General features: G+C 45.1%; 1 protein-coding gene across 1 annotated transcript in view; it reads right to left on the bottom strand.

Annotated features, from left to right (window-relative positions):
* The window catches only part of ADSS2 (adenylosuccinate synthase 2), a 1,823,915-nt gene that overhangs the window by 147,655 nt on the left and 1,658,753 nt on the right, over window positions 1-17,507 (bottom strand). The window contains exon 11 of the mRNA XM_044058193.1: window positions 3,990-4,087. Coding sequence (XP_043914128.1) covers window positions 3,990-4,087 — 98 coding nt within the window. The remainder of the gene's footprint in view (window positions 1-3,989; window positions 4,088-17,507) is intronic.

Raw genomic sequence — 17,507 nt, 5'->3', positions numbered from 1 at the left:
GCTTTATTGGAAATGCTGCATATCCGTAAGTCAAATGATACACGGGTTACTCAAGCTGATGGCCTTAACCTGGTTTGGAACATTAACAGAACCTGCTAAAGGGATGGATTTGTTTCCCAGAGGTTACCACATCTTTGGAGCAAACTCCTGCTTCATGTCAAGCACAGCATGTCATTGGCCCTCTTCGAATGCAATCTGGATGACTGGATGGGTAACCCATAAGTTTACCCCAGGGGTTCAACCTATGTCCCTCGTGGACAGGGGTGATAGGTGCTGATCGTGGAAATAAGGGTAAAACTTGGCTAATCTTGTAAGGACCCTAAGGTCAATAGTCTAGTAACCTCCTATGATCACTGGCAGCAGTTTTGGAGTTTCTCTTTTCACACTGGGAGAGCTGAAGTCAAGCTGTAAATCAGTGTGCAGCCATCTTAGAAATAATTATTTTCCAATCCTTGTCAGAAAGTGTAGGATTGAAATTAACTAAATATTTAGCAGCAGTATGATTAACTAAAGCTATAGCTGCTAGGTCAAACTTTAAAGATTGATGACCTTTATACAATCTATATGCCTTTTTAGGGGCAGCAGACTGATTATCAGGAAAACTGCCGGCAGTGAAACACACACATCGTCCAAGGCAGACAGCACTGGAGGAATAGGTGAAGGTTCTGGAAATTTCATTTGCAACAGCTTGTAGTATTTTCTGAGGGACTAAAATTTTCTCAGTGTTCTCCCACTAAAAACAATTGCACATTCTGGAAATAGTCTCAAAGAAAGAAGAAACCCCCAACAGGGAAAATCAGATACTGTGCTTTCCTCTGAATCTGAATTTGAAATCTGAGGAGAAAACCCTGCATCTGTCCCTTCATCTTCTAGTACATATTCAGACTCTTGAATCTCTTCAGAAAAAGATGTGTCCCTTTTTCTTTTGCCATAAAACACCTATAAGAACTGAATAAGACCCTTAGCCAGATCTAGTAAACTACTTCTGTCTAGAAAGAATTGAGGAGAATCCGATACATGTTTAGTTTTCTGATTCTTTTTGAATGGAAAACATGGGGCCAACAGAGTTGTTAATGGCAGCAGCAGCTTCCCCAGATATGGGCACAACATTCTGACTAAACAGGGAAGCCTTCCATGTTCCATCTACCAGGACCAGCAGGATTGACTCTCCCTTGCCCACTGAGGTAATCACAATAGCCAGAGGACATGGCTAATTCCTGGTCCACAGTGGCTGTAGGTGCTACACTGGAGGTATTTGGGGTAAAAGATGAGTGGTCTGAGGAATCACCTAGTCTAAGGAATTATCTGCTAGCCTGTTGTGGTAGCAAAAGCTGGTTGCTTAACTTTTTCTTTTTGGGGCTGGAAGAAGGACTGACTGAGATCAGTATTTTGTCATATGGTCAAGCTGAAAATGGTGCCTCTTTCTCAGGGAAAACAAGCAGCATAAGCTGGTAAATATTTAAAGTTCATAAAAGTCACTTTTCCCACAAAAACACAGTCAAAAGCAATTTAATGCACATTGCCAGTCCCAAAAAGTAAAAAAAAGCATAGTTGTTCTACAGTGGAAATGTTTTTCACCTACTTTTAGCTACTTTTAAACTGACAGGAAAAAAGTGTGCTCCCATTTAAAAATGCAATTAAGTCTCATGACAGTCCATTAAAATGCAAACTGCTAAATTAAAAACAATGTTCCTAAGCAGGAAAGCACATTTAAACAATAAATCTTGTATGTGGAAGGTTTTTCCCCAAAGATCAAAAAAAGCTCTGTCCAGCAAAGGAACGGCACAGGTTGACTGTCAGTCCTCGAAAGCCCACAAAGAAGCACCCTCTTTGGTAGTAGGAAAGCTCCGAAGGGCTTCGTGCTCAAACCTAAGTTTTTAGGCAGCTCAGCTTGAGCGGCCTAATGGTTTGAATGCATGGAAGGTACCCTGAAGCTTTGGAAGCTGGCAGACTGTTATATATATAGTTGACAGGATATAACGTATATAGCTAAGGCTACTGCAGCAGTGATCAATATGAACATCAGTAGACATATTAACTCCAAGGTCTGCAACTCAGCCTTCACTGCGGAGACTCAATGTATCACTCCATGTAAGCTGACCAGGTGTAAAATGTTGACATCTTAGGGTTCACTCCCATTGTGAATGCCTGAATGCATCTCTGCTGCTCCTCTTGTCAACAGTGGGTGGGCATGAACTCAACTTTTCCTAATAAGATAAAGCAGACAGTATGGGAGAGACTAAAGGGCATCTCAGGAATGGATTATGGTACGGGAGAATCTAGTTGATGCTTGCCTTTTGAAATCCATCCTTTTCCCATCTATCTATTCTTTAGACAGCTGGAATGAAGTGTTGGAACTCTGACAGCTGTTCACATAGCTTGCTTCCCCTACAAAAAGTGCTGGTGTAGGTTTTAGTGGTCTGATAATTTCAGAAACATCTGGAAAGATTTTTGTCCTGATTTAAACATTGAACTTGGAAACTTTCAAGAAAAATGTGAAATAATTTTGATGTAAACTGAGAGTAGAAAAAAGTCAGATTATAAAGATTGAGTACAACTTTACAGCCCAAACATGACATCATAATGTGAGATGGCAGGAGGTGTCTGTTCCTCTTAGTTTGGAAGCTACAGAATTTTCAGAACTGTGCTCATTTGGGACTAACAGAAGAAAAAATCCCAAATATTACTTACTGCAAGGGGCCTATGAAGTCAGATCTATGTTTAATAAGCTGTATTGCATTGTAGCTGCTATAAAAAGAAGTTATGTACTTACCATAACATTCCATGTGAGTTGTTCATCTCGCCTTCATTCTCACTGATGGGTTCGGAGCTGATCCTCGGCTACGAATCGGCCAAATGCTCAAGCTCGAGGTCTTCAACTAGCTCATGGCCTGCTCCCTATCCCATGATGCACTGGTGTTTCCCTCAGATCTTCTTTTGCTACCAACTAACTGACTAGATAAGTCCCCCCCCAAAAAAAAATTAGTATCCAGGGATACACTAGATAAGGGCTAAAGGCAACACAACTTATTTCAACTTCTCAGTCCAAAAGACACTGGTAGGGGGTAGGAGAGTGGGACGTAAGAATGAAGGCGAGATGAACAACTCACATGGAACATTATGGTAAGCACATAACTTCTTTATGTGAAGTTGTTCTATCTCGCCTTCATTCTCATTGATGGGTTAGCATCCCAAGCACCATGTTTCTCGGTCCTCAGGACAGTGGAACCAAAGGATGCCCTGTCCCTGGAGGGCTTGTCCAATTTGTAATGATTGATAAAGGTATGAGGTCTAGACCATGTGGCTGCAGCACAAATGGAATCTATTGGTAGTTTGGCCAGAAAGGCTGAAGATGTGGAAACAGCTCTAGTTGAATGGGCCTTTATTTTTTTATGTAACTGTGAACGGACAGAATTGTATGTAAAAGAGATACAATCTGATAACCATTTTGACAAGGTAGTTTTTACCACTGGAGCACCTTTCTTTGAGTCTGAAAAGGAAACAAAGACCTGTTCTGATTTTCTAAAGTCCTTAGTCCAGCGTAAATAGAATCGAAGCTGCTTGTGGACATCCAACTTGTGTAGCATATGTTCCAACTTATTAGCATAATTAGGGAAAAAAACAGGTAATTTTACAGCCTGGTTGAGATTTGTCTCTGAACATACCTTAGGTAAAAAAGATGGATTTGTCCTAAGAGAAACTCTGTCATTATGAAATATTAAATATGGAGGTTTTATGGACAAGGCGTGTAACTCTGAAACCCCCCGAGCTGAGAATGAAGGCGAGATAGAACAACTTCACATCCTACATTTAAATTAAGAATATATATTGTAAATATTCTGTTCTCCAGCACAGTACATTCTCAACAAATCCATTGCTATCTCCATTTAAATTCTATCAAGAAAGTTTACAGTTTAAGAATGAGTTTGTAAGTATAGTGCATGAACAGACAAAGAAATACAGGTATGTTAGATAGAGTACCTGCTTACCTGGGAAATAGGGAATGGTCTTCCCATCTAATGTATATGCTACTCCAACTTTGATTTCTTCAAGTACATCCAATATATCTAACTTCGTCAGAGCTAACCTGTATAAAAATAAATAGAAACAAAACAGAATACAATTTTTTGACTGCAACATTGTAAACAAATGTTTGTTATAATTTTTATTTTATACTCAGTAACAGTGACAACAAAACACTATAATCAAACAATTATTTCTAAGCTTTTTCTTTTTAATGTTTTTCCATGAAATTACTATTCATTTGGTGAATAAAAAAAAAGCCTGCAGGTGTACTATTTATGTGGAATGCTATGGCAGTCATACTCTTCCTTTAAATACTGTTCCATATCAGAACAGATGGGATTCTTAAAGAATCTTGCAACACATTGTGCAATAGGCTCACAGGTGTGTACAAGGCTAACAACCACTAGGGCCTTTTTAAGTCTAGCCATGCATCCCACATCTCTGACAAGTTCTAGTAACCTTGATAAGAGTAAGCAGGAGCTTGGGAGATGAACCAACTACATGCAGAGGCCTAGGATATGAACAATTTACCAACTACGTGTGTCCACTAGAGACAGAGGTGCCAAACTAGGGTTGAATTTCCTGTTCCCCATCAAATTCTCCAAGTTACACTTGAATTGGGTTTGGGAGGAATGTTGCTTCACGTGGATGTGGAGCTTGTTCTAGTGAAGGGGTTGTCTCTGGGATACATACTGTACCTGTCTCTCCAGAAGGTCCTATTTATATCACAGTCAAGGTTTAAGTCTTCTGAACTGGTAATTCTGGAGCTTGTTTGTCTTGCTGATAGGCAGGAAGTCCACCAGGGTAGGGTCTGACAATGCCTTGTATGCCAGGCATAGATCTCCCCTCAACATCCTGTAGGAGACAAAATACAGGGATAGGATGTTGAGGCAGTCTGCATAGGACATGTTACTTACTCCTTGTATTCTTTTAGTGAGGATCCTCTGCGGACATTCCATTTGTTGGATGTGCCTGGTAAGTTACATACCAAAGGGGGCATTGAACTCAATGATAGGTCTGATAAATGCCGAATGAATGAAACAATTACCTCCTTGGACCTAGATGCCATAACTTTGTTTATAAGTTGCACAACATATAATGGTTTCCTTACTATTATAGATGCATGATGGTCAAATGCTAGATTGTGTACCCTACTACTGGATCAGCTTTTAGGGGTGTATTGTCAATATGATAGTTACAAGGGGTAGATGACCTCCTGAAGGATACTAGTATTAATTTCTTGGCATTTAGTTTTAGTCCATGGCTCTGACACAAGTTATTTGTCTCTGTCAGCCCTTTCTGGAGATCATGGATGTCAGTGGGGGAGTCTTTGACTGCTCCTGATTTGCAATCATCTGAAAATGTGGTCACCCAGAGGCCTTTGGCATTGGCCTTGTTGACTTCAGAGAAGTAAATGACAAAAAGGAGAGGTCCCAGAACCATTCCCTGAGGGACTCCACTTGTGACTGGCCTCTTTGTTGAGGTGGACTCCCTAATTCTAACTTCCTGGGTGGTGTCTCTGAGCCAGCCGGCTATCCATCAGGTGACAAAAGGGTTTACACCGACCCTCTTGAGTTTGTTTATAGGTTCATAGGTTCACAGGAGATTACTATGGCTCAAGAACCTTTAAAAGCCTAGCCAATATAACCCAATTTTACCCAATATATGGCTCCTTGGGGCAGGAAGATATCATGGGTTTGTGCCTATGCCTTGAGTACTTTACAGATTTTACAGATTGTTCCTGTCCATAAGGGACACAGGTGCCACCATAGGTGTGAATTTATGATTCCCCATCTATTGATCAAGACTGATCTTGAAGAGGGTGTGAATAGGAGGGTCTATATTATTTCAGCAAACGCTGTTTAATCGACCCAGTAAAGTCGAAATCCCTAAATCCCAAACACATATAACAGCAATTTTTCTCCCAGTGGAAAAAAAAAATCGCTGCTCCTTAACAAAAAAAAAAAAAAATCCAAAAACAAAATAAAGTGGGGGGGGGGGTTGCCCCCACCCCCCAATATGGGAGGGGCTGTGCCCACCACACACCCCTACTTAAATATACCAACTCCGGGATCGCACTACAGTGGACGAAATGGCAAAGTCCCAAACACGGCCCAGTGATTATTTTCCCTGGGGAAAAAAATCTCTGTTCCGTGTGTTCAGGATTTAGGGATTTCAACTTCACTGGGTCAATTAAACAGCATTCGCTATTTTAAGCATTCGCTGAAATACTATAACCCAAATAGGAAGCTTATTCCAAAGAAGGGGCGAGCTCTGAGGCACATATCAGTCTCTCCAGCATGTTCTGTTTGATTCACTGAATAAATTTAGATCCCTAGAGTGGGTGAGCTAGAGGAAAGAGAAGGGGCAGGAGTTTTCTTTCAGGAGCTGGAAAAGTTGGGAGCCAAGGAGTAGACCCAAGACTGAATCATATTACCCTGATAGACTGCCAGCGATGCCTGAGTGGGGTATTGTGTCAAATGCCTCGCCAGGTCAAGGTAGGCAGTGTGAACTGTTTTGGCTCATCCATTGCTTTGGTGACTTTATCAAATACGTTCACCAGGTTTAGTAGTCATGACCTGCCCGTGACAAAACCAGACTGGGTTAGAGCCAGTGTCTGGAGGTTTCCCATGTCATTATTTATCATTTCCATGATAATTTCTAAGGCTTTGCATATGAGGCTAGAGAGACTTAAGGGTCTTTAGTTTCCAGGATCTGTAGCTGGCCCACCTATGTGCAAAGGGATGACTGCTGCTATCTTCCATTTGCTAGGCGCAAATCCTGTTTGCAGGATACAGTTAAATAATAATTCCAAACAGCCTGATGGGTCATGTTTCAAGCTATTTAGAGGGCATCCTGGGATACTATCTGGGCCCACTGATGCAGTGTTCTTAGCCTTAGATACAGCATTAAGGACCTGTTCCCTAGTGATAGTACAGGAAGGTATATTTGATGGTATTTCCTGATGGAAGTTTGAGGGGGAGAGAGGGAAAAGTTAGACCTGAATTTGTCTGCCCGTAGGTTTGTTGTATCTTCTGGCTCAGTATAGGTGGTTACATTAACAATGAGCTTTGCACAGAATTGTGTATTGTTTTTGAGGTTACAAACACAGCTAAAGAATGTCTTGTGGTTGTCCTTGGCTTGGGAGGCCAAATTTCCCTCAAATTTGGCTTTGGTAGACTTTATTTTTCCATTTTTCCTCTGAGTTGTTTTAGTTTCATTAGAGTGCTTTTATCCTGCTGGGTGCTACACCTCCAAATTGTTGACATGATTTTCTTCCTTGTGTTATAGAGCCTATTGAAGTTGTGATTCATCAGGGTGGCTTGTTTTTTTAGTTAGTTCTGTACTTATTCCTCATGGGTACAGCTGCCTCTATGAAACTATTAACATGTTTGTACAGGGTTTCTGTGAACAATTCTGCATAGGCAGCAGTATTCTCAGGTTTTATGGGGGCTTGATATTTTAATTTGCTATCACTTAACAGAAGGAAGTTAGCCTTAAATTAGTTTCTAAACATTACAGGGTTAGCTAGGGTTCCAGGTTTTATTTTTACTTCAAAGGAGAATATTTTGTGGTCTGACCTTACCAGACAGGACATTATACTAGGAGAGTATGCAGCACTCTCCCATAGTGAGGACCAGATCCAATATGTTTGCTTCCTTGGTTGGTGTATTGGCAATCTGGTGCAGGGTATTTGTGTTTACAAAATCCAAGAATCTCCCATTTAATATGGCTCCCATTAACAATGGGGTAATTAAAAACACCCATGAATATCATATTTGGTTGGATATTAAGTGTTTCCAGTAAACTTAAATACATGTTATATATTTCCCGGGTCATACAGATGGGTCTATAGCTTGCAAGGAAGTGGTATGGGATTTTGCCTATGGTCATTTGAATATGGAGAAGCTGAAGTGCCTGTCCCCTATCTTTAGGCCCTGTCTGTGTAGTTGCAGTTCTAAATGTGTGGGAGACATTATACCCTTGCACTGCCAGTGTGCTCTTCGTGGCTTTAAACCATGTCTCAGTGACTGCACAGATGTCAGCATTCTCTAGGGTTAGGAGAGATCGTAGGGAGTGGAGTTTCATATTTAGACTGCAAGGATAGAGTGGTAACCCTTTTACATTTCTTTGTTTTTGATTTGCTATGTCATAAGTACTTTCAGTTTGGCATTGCCTAAAAAAGGCGATATGGGAGAGGGCAGTGTTTTAGCTAATATTCGAAAGCCTAGAGGGGAGAAGTGCAGACCATCTCTGGCAAAGCAGTGTGGTCGGTTGACCATCTCCTTCCATGCTGACAAATATTCCACCCCCTTAAATGATACCAGAAACTAAGTCAATTATTTAAGTCAGTCATCTTCTGTTTGTATTGTGGCATCATCCTTGGAGAAGGTCATATGCGGCTCAGTGCTAGGCTCATACCAGTCTGGGACACATATTCCAAGTGCTCCATGATATCTCTTTTCATATAGTCTAGAGAGGTACATCTCAGGTCATTTACACCCACAATGACTATGACTAAGGCATACTGGTATCTGTAGTTCAATGACCTGAGTGTGTGCATACTGCGGTGGATCTTGGCCCCTGATAAGCAATTGAGTGTGACTTTCTCCTTACTCTGCCTGGTGAGAGGGACATTAGTGTGTCTCACAATGGAATCTCCAATGAACAGAATGTTGGATTGTGTGGTGGCTTGCCTTATGGGCTTAGAAGTAGAGGCTCCATGAGATGTGGCTGTATGTGTTGATTGTTGTTTTAAGGGAGTACATTCCAGGCTGCTGAAGGTATTGTTATGTGTACTTTGTCTAGGAAGCCTTTGAGCTTTAGGAAGGTTACATTTAAGTGCCTCAGCATATGTGGGTGTATGTGTTTGCATTGTACTGTATGTGATGGGTGCAGCGTGTGTACTACTGACAAACTGACTGACATTAGGAGTGCTTTCATGCGAGGACTTTGTCTCCAGTGACACTGTGTAAATACATCTCTCATATACCTTATCAGTTTGTTTAAGAATTAGCTGGTTGTCAGTAAACATGAGGCAATTTCTACATTGCCTCAGGATGCCCATATCCACCAAGCTGGTAAAATAGTTGGAAAGTTCATATCCATGGAACAGGCCTTTTTTATTGATTATACAGTTGCAGTAAGAATATAAGGTAATGTCAGGAGTATCTAGTTTGCAAATCTGGGGGGTAGTGCTTGTCACTGCAAATTATTTGCCATGTGTACAACTAGGTATTGGTGAAATTTCAAGGATGTTTTTATAGAAAAAATGTCAACTCAAGGTGCCTGTGTCTGTACAAGGCACTGCCATGCACTTGAGGGGAAACTACTAAAGCAGACCTTGGTGGTTTATGGATGAAGTATTCAGGGCGATAGTCTGAACTTAGTTTAGACAGCATCTAATCAAGCAGTACTTACTGAAAAGAAAGAATTAGCTTTGTCAAGAATGATAGAAAGAGGGGATTTGCCTGATTGGCTAGTACCTGGCTACTACTATTGCTGCTCTCACCACAGCTTCATGCTGCAGGTATAGAACACCTCTTTGTTTCTTCTCTCATCCGAAGCAAAACAGTAGCACCAATTTCAAGATGAGAAGTAGGCCACAGGCTCTTTGGTGATCAACAGTCTTGTCCTAGAAGATGCATGGGTCTGTAAGCTTGTTGTAGTGTTTTCCTGGTAGATGCCTTGAATAGCAACCAGACCAATCAGTAAAGTCCCACATAGATACTCACTGCCCAATCAGAGGCAGTAAGGAATCAATGCCCTCTGCTCCTTCTCTCAGCAGGAACAAAATATAAGCACAAATTCCAAGCTGGTACCTATGAAACAGTTATCAGGCTTTCTGGTGATCAGCAGTCTCCAGGAAACAATGTCCCCATGCTCCTTCTCTCACCAGGAGCAAAACAGAAGCACTATCCCAAGATGACTACTGAGAGTCAGAATATAGGCTCTCCAGTAACGAGTGGCATTGGACTAGATGCTGTAGATTTTAAAGGTAAAATTAAAAAATGGGTTAATATCCTAAGAGTTGCAATGCACACTAAGCAGTTAGATATGAAAGAGGGGGTAACTCAAGCTTTAGCAATCTAAGGGGAGAGGCACTAAATTTAAAAGAGCAAGATACAGTGGAAGGGGTAGGCACTTAGTATACTGCTTTATGGAACAGAGTGAGGTGGCCAATAAATTTAAAGGAGAACTTCACCCAAAAGTCAAGTTTTTCTTTCCAAAAAGTGTTTTTTTCCCTGTAATCCAAGGCTAAACACTTCACATACAGAAAAAAAAATTAGAAGTTATGTACTCACCATAACGTTCCATCTGAGTAGGTGTATTCATTTGTCTGCAACCTGTGGGTTATGGATCCGATATCGGATCCGAACCGGCATGGTTTTCCAGCTATGGATCCGAGCTCTCAGCTCCTCCCCTCACCCATAATGCCCTGCTCTCCCTACATGACCTCAGATCGAGTTTGCCATCAATAAAAATACCCTAGAAAGGGTAACACGTAATATGCAGGAAACTGACAAGGCCAGGGGGTAGGAGGGCGGGATGGTTGCAGACAAATGAATACACCTACTCAGATGGAACGTTATGGTGAGTACATAACTTCTAAATCTGAAGTAGGAGATTCATTTGTCTGCAACCTGTGGGACAGAGTCCTCAGCTACCTGAATCTTGGGCCGTCATGGAAGGATATTCTGGAGCACCATGAGCCAAAGGATGCTCTACCTCTAGATGTAATATCCAACTTGTAGTGGGAAATAAAGGTATGAGATGAAGCCCAAGTGGCTGCTGAACAAATATCATCCAGAGGAATCCTAGCTTTAAAGGCCGCTGAAGTAGAAACTGACCGGGTTGAATGGGCATGTACTCCCTCCGTTGCGGGCCTTCCAGAAGCTTGATAAGCCAATAAGATGCACTGCAAAATCCAGCGTGATAAGGAGACTTTGGAAATTGGTTTACCCAAATTGAATTTAGCAAAGGAAATAAACAACTGGTCGGATTGCCTATGACCAGCTGTCCTGTTCAGATAAAATCGAAGTTGCCTGTGAACATCTAAGGAATGTAGCTTGTATTCACCTTTGTTTTGATATTTAGGAAAGAAAACAGGGAGGTTAATGGATTGATTAATATTTGCTTCAGAAGCTACCTTAGGAAGAAAGGACGGGTTGGTCCTGAGGTATACACGGTCCGGATGAAAGACCAAGTAAGGAGGCTTGATGGATAAGGCTTGAAGTTCTGAAACTCTCTTGCCGAGGTAATGGCTACTAAAAAGGCAGTCTTGAAAGATAAAAATTTCAGATCTACCGTAGCCGCAGGTTCAAAGGGGGGAGCGGTCAAGGCCTGAAGAACCAATGAAAGGTCCCAAGGAGGAACCACTTTCTTTACAGGGGGTCTAAGGAGAAAAGTACCTTTTAGGAAAATCTTACACAATTTGGCAGACATCAGTGGACTGGAGTCTTGACCAATATGATAGTGAGAAATTGCCGCAAGTTGCACTTTGACCGTGGAACTGCTGGCACCATCATTAAAAAGAGTGGTTAGGAAGTCAAGCACCAGAGGAAGGGAACTGTGAAGGGTCTAGACCTTGCCGCTCTGCCCAAATGGAGAACCGTTTCCACTTGCTGCGGTAAACTTTCCTGGTAGATGGTTTATGAGCCGCTACCAGGATGGCCTTAACTGGAGACGAAATACCGGGAGTCCTGATTAGGAGTGGAACTGGAGCAGCCAAGCAGTTAGCTTCAGGTTGTCCAGATTCGGGGTTGATAGATGGGACGGTGAGATATCAGATCCGAATGGGATCTAGAATCCAAGGTGGATTCACTGAGTGAGACCTTAGGAAAGGGAACCAGATCTGTCGAGGCCAGAATGGGGCAATGACAATCATTCTGCACCCCAACCGAGAGGCTTTCTGAAGAACTTGGAGCATCAGAGGCAAAGGGGGGTAAGCGTAAAGAAGACCGGGGGGCCAAGCATGCACCAGAGCATCTCTTGGGGTATCTCCGGGAGGAGGGATTAAAGCGAAAAAACTGTCGCACTTGGTGTTTGAGGGAGACGCAAAAAGATCGCAACAAGGAGTTCCCCACCGTGTGAAGATGCGTTTTGCTACTTGAGCATTGAGAGACCACTCGTAAGGGGAGAGAATGGTGCGACTGAGTTTGTCCGCAAGGATGTTGGACCGACCCGGAATATGCATTGCGATGAGAAAGCGGTTGGTGGAGATTGCCCATTCCCACACTCTCATGGCTTCTCGACAAAGAGGATAAGACCTGGTTCCCCCCTGTTTGTTGATGTACCAGATGACAGACATGTTGTCCGACTGAATTGCAATAGTTCCCAAGGGAAGAAAGGCCTGTAGTGCTTGCAACGCTAAGAGCACTGCTCTCATCTCTAGAACATTGATATGCAGTAAGGTCTCTGAATAGTTCCACGTGCCTTGGACCGTCCGGCCTGCAAAATGCCCCCCCCCCCACCCGAGGCGGGAGGCGTCCGTGGTCACCGTGGCGAGAGGGGGAGAAGCACAAAAGGGACGGCCTCTGTGGAGATCTTGTGAGTGGAGCCACCACAGGAGGGACCGCTTGCAAGCCTTGCTGATCGCAATGGGATGATGCATAGGAAGAGCAAGATAAGACCACTGAACTAGGAGTGTCCATTGAAGGACCCGCATATTGAACCTGGTGAGAGGAAGAAGAGCTATCGCTGCTGCCATGGACCCTAGAGCCCTCAGGACCAACTCCGCCGGAACTGAGCTGGAGTGGAGGATGGCCTGCACCTGGAGCTGCAGATTCTGAACTCTGTCCGCAGTGAGGAAGGCTCTTAACTGTCTCGTGTCTAACCTGGCACCTATAAAATCTATGAATTGCGTAGGGGCTAGGTTGGACTTTTCTGCATTTATAGTGATGCCCAGGCGGGGAGCTAGATGGAGAAAGGAATCTCACGCCAATAACAGTAGATGCCTTGTTGGGGCGGTGAGGAGACAGTCGTCCAGGTATGGGAAGACCTGTACCCCCTGAAGCCTCAGGTGGGCCGCTACCACTGCTAATACTTTGGTGAACACCCTGGGGGCTGTGGTGAGACCAAAGGGAAGGACCCTGAATTGGTAGTGACTGGCTCCCAGCCAGAAGCGAAGAAACCTCCTGGAGCGTCTGTCCATTAGAATGTGGTAGTACGCATCCTTGAGGTCTATAGAGCACATCCAGTGATTTTCTCCCAGAAGGGGGAGAATGGACTGCAAGGTAACCATTCGGAACTTCTCCTTGGGAACTGCCAGGTTTAAGAGTGACAGGTCTAATATTGGTCTTAGGTCCCCCGTCTTTTTTGGCACTAAAAAGAACCTGGAGTAGAACCCTGATCTGATCTGGTCTGGGGGGACGGATTGGATGGCTCTTTTCTTCAGCAGATGGCCAATTTCTGCCAAAGCGGCCTCCCACTGACCGGGTGGAACGTCGGAGAGGGACTTCAATTTTGGGATGTGATGAAATGGAATGAGGTATCCTCTGGTTATGATGCGGAGGACCCAGCGGTCTGATGTTATGGACTCCCATGCCGCTAGGTGCTCCGAAAAATGTCCCCCGACTGCCTCCAGAGTGGAGCAGCCGGGCAACCCTTCAGGGCTGCTGTGCGGGCTGTTCAGAGAAAGGTTCTCTGGACCTGAAGTTCCTGGGAGCCCCTCTGCCCCTGGGGCGGCATCCTCCCTGTCCTCCTCTGCCACAGAAGGACTGGTTGTCCGGAGCGGGTTGGGACTGCTGCGACTTCCGGAACCACATCTTCTTTTGGCCCTTTTGGTTCCTAGAATAGGGCTTCTGGGGCACAGAGAAGCAGATTCCGACGGCAGACAGCGTCTTCCCGTCCTTCTTGCTCTGGGTCAAAGTATCACGAACAGTTTTGCCAAAAAGGGCAGAACCATCGAAGGGAGCATTCGCGAATGATGCCTTGAAGGGCTCCGTGAAATCGCAATGTCGGAGCCAGGCCTGACGTCTAGTAACTAGGCCTACCCCTGCAGCTCTAGCAGCTCCCTCCATAGCATGGGACAGTAACCGCATAGAGGTATTAGTCACGGACCTGAGAGTGGCCATACGGGTGGAGTGCAACAGTTTGTCCTCCTCCGACATGGACTCTGGGGGGGATGCAGTGTATTCCTTGATAAGATCGCGCTGCATCCTAATCACATGTGCCAAGTAGTTTAGCGCCCTCACTGAAAAGGTCGCTGAACTAAACATTCGCTTCCCCAAGCGGTCCATCATCCGAGACTCCTTGCTCGGAGGATGGACTGAGGGACTCTCCTGGGCAAGTTCCCTCTTGGTGGCTGCAGCCGTCAACATGGCATCTACCGGAGGCCCCTTGCTCCAGTGGGCACGGTCTGCCGGGGGACTAAGGATGCGGTCTGGCCTTTTGGGGATTGGCTCCACGGTGTCCGGATCCTTCCACGCCCTGGTGGTAATTAGGTCCACCAGGGGGTCGGCAGGAGGGGACACCCAAGAGGTAGATGGGCCCGCTTCAAATGCCTCCAAGAACACGGACTCGTCCGAGGAAGACTTGGGGGCAGACCACCCCCCCTTATGTGAAGCATTTCCATGATGTCTCCAAAGGAGACATCCTCGGGGGGTGATCTTGGGGAGCCTTCCCCTTCCTCCAAATCTGTGTCTTCTGTGAGAGACTCGGGGGAGTCTATGTGCCTCCTTTTACACGTATGCTTGCGAGGTGCATCCTCAGGGGGGCTGTCCGAGGACCCCTTGCAAGCGGTGTCATGTTCCAATGGAACAACTTGGGGCAAAGGAGCGGGCTGTCCCAGTGGCCGGATGGTGGAAGCCTGGCCCAATGCAGACGGAGCGCGGGAAGGAGCCAAAGCAAGTGCCGGGGGTCCGGAAACCCTCAACAGGGCCCTCTCCACTACATCAAAAGCCGAGGGGGAGCCAACCTCGACCAAAGGATCCGATAATCGGCTCCCCCTCGGATCCGAAGAGTGGATCGGCGCCGGCCCCGAGGCATTCGGATCCGAGGGGGCAGTGCGCTCCGACACCAATGGCACCGAAGGAACACTGATCCCCCCGGATCCGAAGCTCGGATCCAGGCTCTGAGAGGTCGGATCCAAAGTACTCGAGGGCAGGGTCGGATCCGAAGTACCCAGTACTATCGGCGCCGACCCACCCCCGGCTCCGAAGCTGCTCGGCTCCAACTGCTCCGAACCCGGATAGCGGGTCGGAGAAGGAGCTATAGGTTTGAAAAAAGGTGTCGAGCTCGCCCCCAGAGGGGGGGGGAGGCAGGAGCACTCCCATCTGCATCTGGGCCTGGATGAACCTTCTCATCATCCGGTCCAGATCAGCGTCAGATAAACTGTATGTGGATCTCGACGAGGCTACCAAGGTAGGCCTTGAGTGCCTCCTCGATAGCCTCGACGGAGATCGGGTCTCCTCCTCCTCAGGTCCCGGTGAGAAGCACACTGGAGACCGGAGCCGAGGAGAGGGAGAACTTTTAGTTATGTACTCACCATAACTTCAGATGTTTGGGATCCATCTCGCCTACATTCTGAATGATGGGTTCGGAGCCGATCCCTCGGCTCCGACTCGGCACGCTTATGCCAAAGAGCGAAGTCTCTTATTGGCTGAGCTTACTATATCCCAGGATGCACCACTACCAGTCCCCCAGATCTAGTTTGTCCGCATACATGCACACACGCATACCCTGCTTATATAACATCGTCAGATGGAACAAGATAAAAACAGTTGAACTCAAAACCGTTCAATCTCTTCTGATCTGCAAGGCAGGGGGAAGGAGGGTGGGTATCAGGAATGTAGGCGAGATGGATCCCAAACATCTGAAGTTATGGTGAGTACATAACTAAAAGATGTTATGTGATCCTATCTCGCCTACATTCTGAATGATGGGACAGCGTCCCTAGCACCTGAATCCTGGGTGGCTCACTGGAAAACACTCCTGAGTACCGTGGAACCAAATGATGCTCGTCCTTTAGATGCCACATCCAATTTGTAGTGGGAAATGAAAGTGTGCGGGTTGGACCAAGTAGCCGCAGCACAAATTTCGAAATAGCGAGCTTGGAATGAAAGGCTATAGAAGTAGCCATAGCTCTGGTAGAATGAGCTTTGATAGATGATGTAAGATGTTTATTTGAAGAAGAATAGGCCTGAGTTATGCAATCTCTGATCCATTTTGAGATTGTAGCTTTTGTAATGGTTTGGCCCAATTTATTATCTGAGAAGGACACAAACAACTGGTCTGACTTACGAAGTTGCTGAGTCCTGTCTAAATAGAAGCGTAATTGTCTGTGAACATCCAATTTATGGAGAGTATATTCTGCCTCATTAGAGAATTTTGGAAAGAAAACTGGTAGCTCTAGAGATTGTTGAAGACAGAAACTAGAACAGACTTTGGGGACAAAGGATGGATTAGGCCTAAGTGATACTCTATCCTTGTGGAAAATCAAGTACGGTGGTTTAATAGACAGGGCTTGAATCTCTGAGACTCTCCTTGCGGAGGTAATAGCCACTAAGAATGCCGTTTTCCAAGACAGATATTTTAAATCGCATGTAGCAGCCGGTTCAAAAGGGGGAGATGTTAATGCAAGCACCAAATCAAGATCCCACGGAGGTGCAGGATGAAAAACTGGTGGTCTTAACAGACTGGCACCTTTAATGAACGTTTTGCATAGTCTGCTGCTCATCAAAGGAGGATCCGTGGATTCATGGAATTTCGAGATAGCAGCTAGTTGGACTTTAATAGTTGAGACAGAAGATCCCTGATTAAACAGGGATGTTAAGAATTTCAAAACCTCTGGGACAGGAGCAGTGATAGGGTCTAAGCCCTTGAGTTGAGCCCAGATAGCAAACCTCTTCCACTTACTGAGGTACAATTTGTTAGTGGTGGGTTTGTGGGCGAAGATAAAATGTGAACAACTTCCGGGTCTAGTGTGTGCCTTCTAACTAAGGTTGGAAGTGGAGGAGCCAAGCTGTCAATTTTAGAGATTGAAGGGATTGATGCCAATGTCCCGACTGATGGATTAGCAAATCCGGGATCAGGTCCAAGGTCCACGGATCGTCCACTGCATGCTTTTTCAGGTAAGGAAACCATATCTGACGAGGCCAGTATGGGGCAATCAGAATCATTGAAGACCCCAGATGAGAAGCTTTTTGAATAACTTTTGGAAGGAGTGGAATTGGAGGAAAGGCATAAAGTAGCCCTGTTGGCCAAGGTTGTGCTAGAGCATCCATGGCTGGTACTTCCTGATGTGGAATCAAGGAGAAGAACTTCTGGCACTTGGTGTTTTGTGGCGTTGCAAATAGGTCGCAGCACGGCGTCCCCCATCTCTTGAAAACCTGAGCTGCTACTGAGCCGTTTAGAGACCATTCGTGAGGAGAGAGAATTGTCCTGCTTAACTTGTCCGCCAATACATTTGATTTTCCCGGGATGTGGGTCGCTACCAAGAAGCGGTTGGTAGCTACAGCCCATTCCCACACTCTCATGGC

The sequence above is a fragment of the Protopterus annectens genome, chromosome 1.part2, assembly GCF_019279795.1.
Source record: "Protopterus annectens isolate FY-2018-M chromosome 1.part2, PAN1.0, whole genome shotgun sequence".
In the NCBI taxonomy this organism is placed as follows: domain Eukaryota; kingdom Metazoa; phylum Chordata; order Ceratodontiformes; family Protopteridae; genus Protopterus; species Protopterus annectens.
The sequence above is the reverse complement of the archived record's forward strand: the minus strand, read 5'-3'. Positions and strand labels throughout refer to the sequence as shown.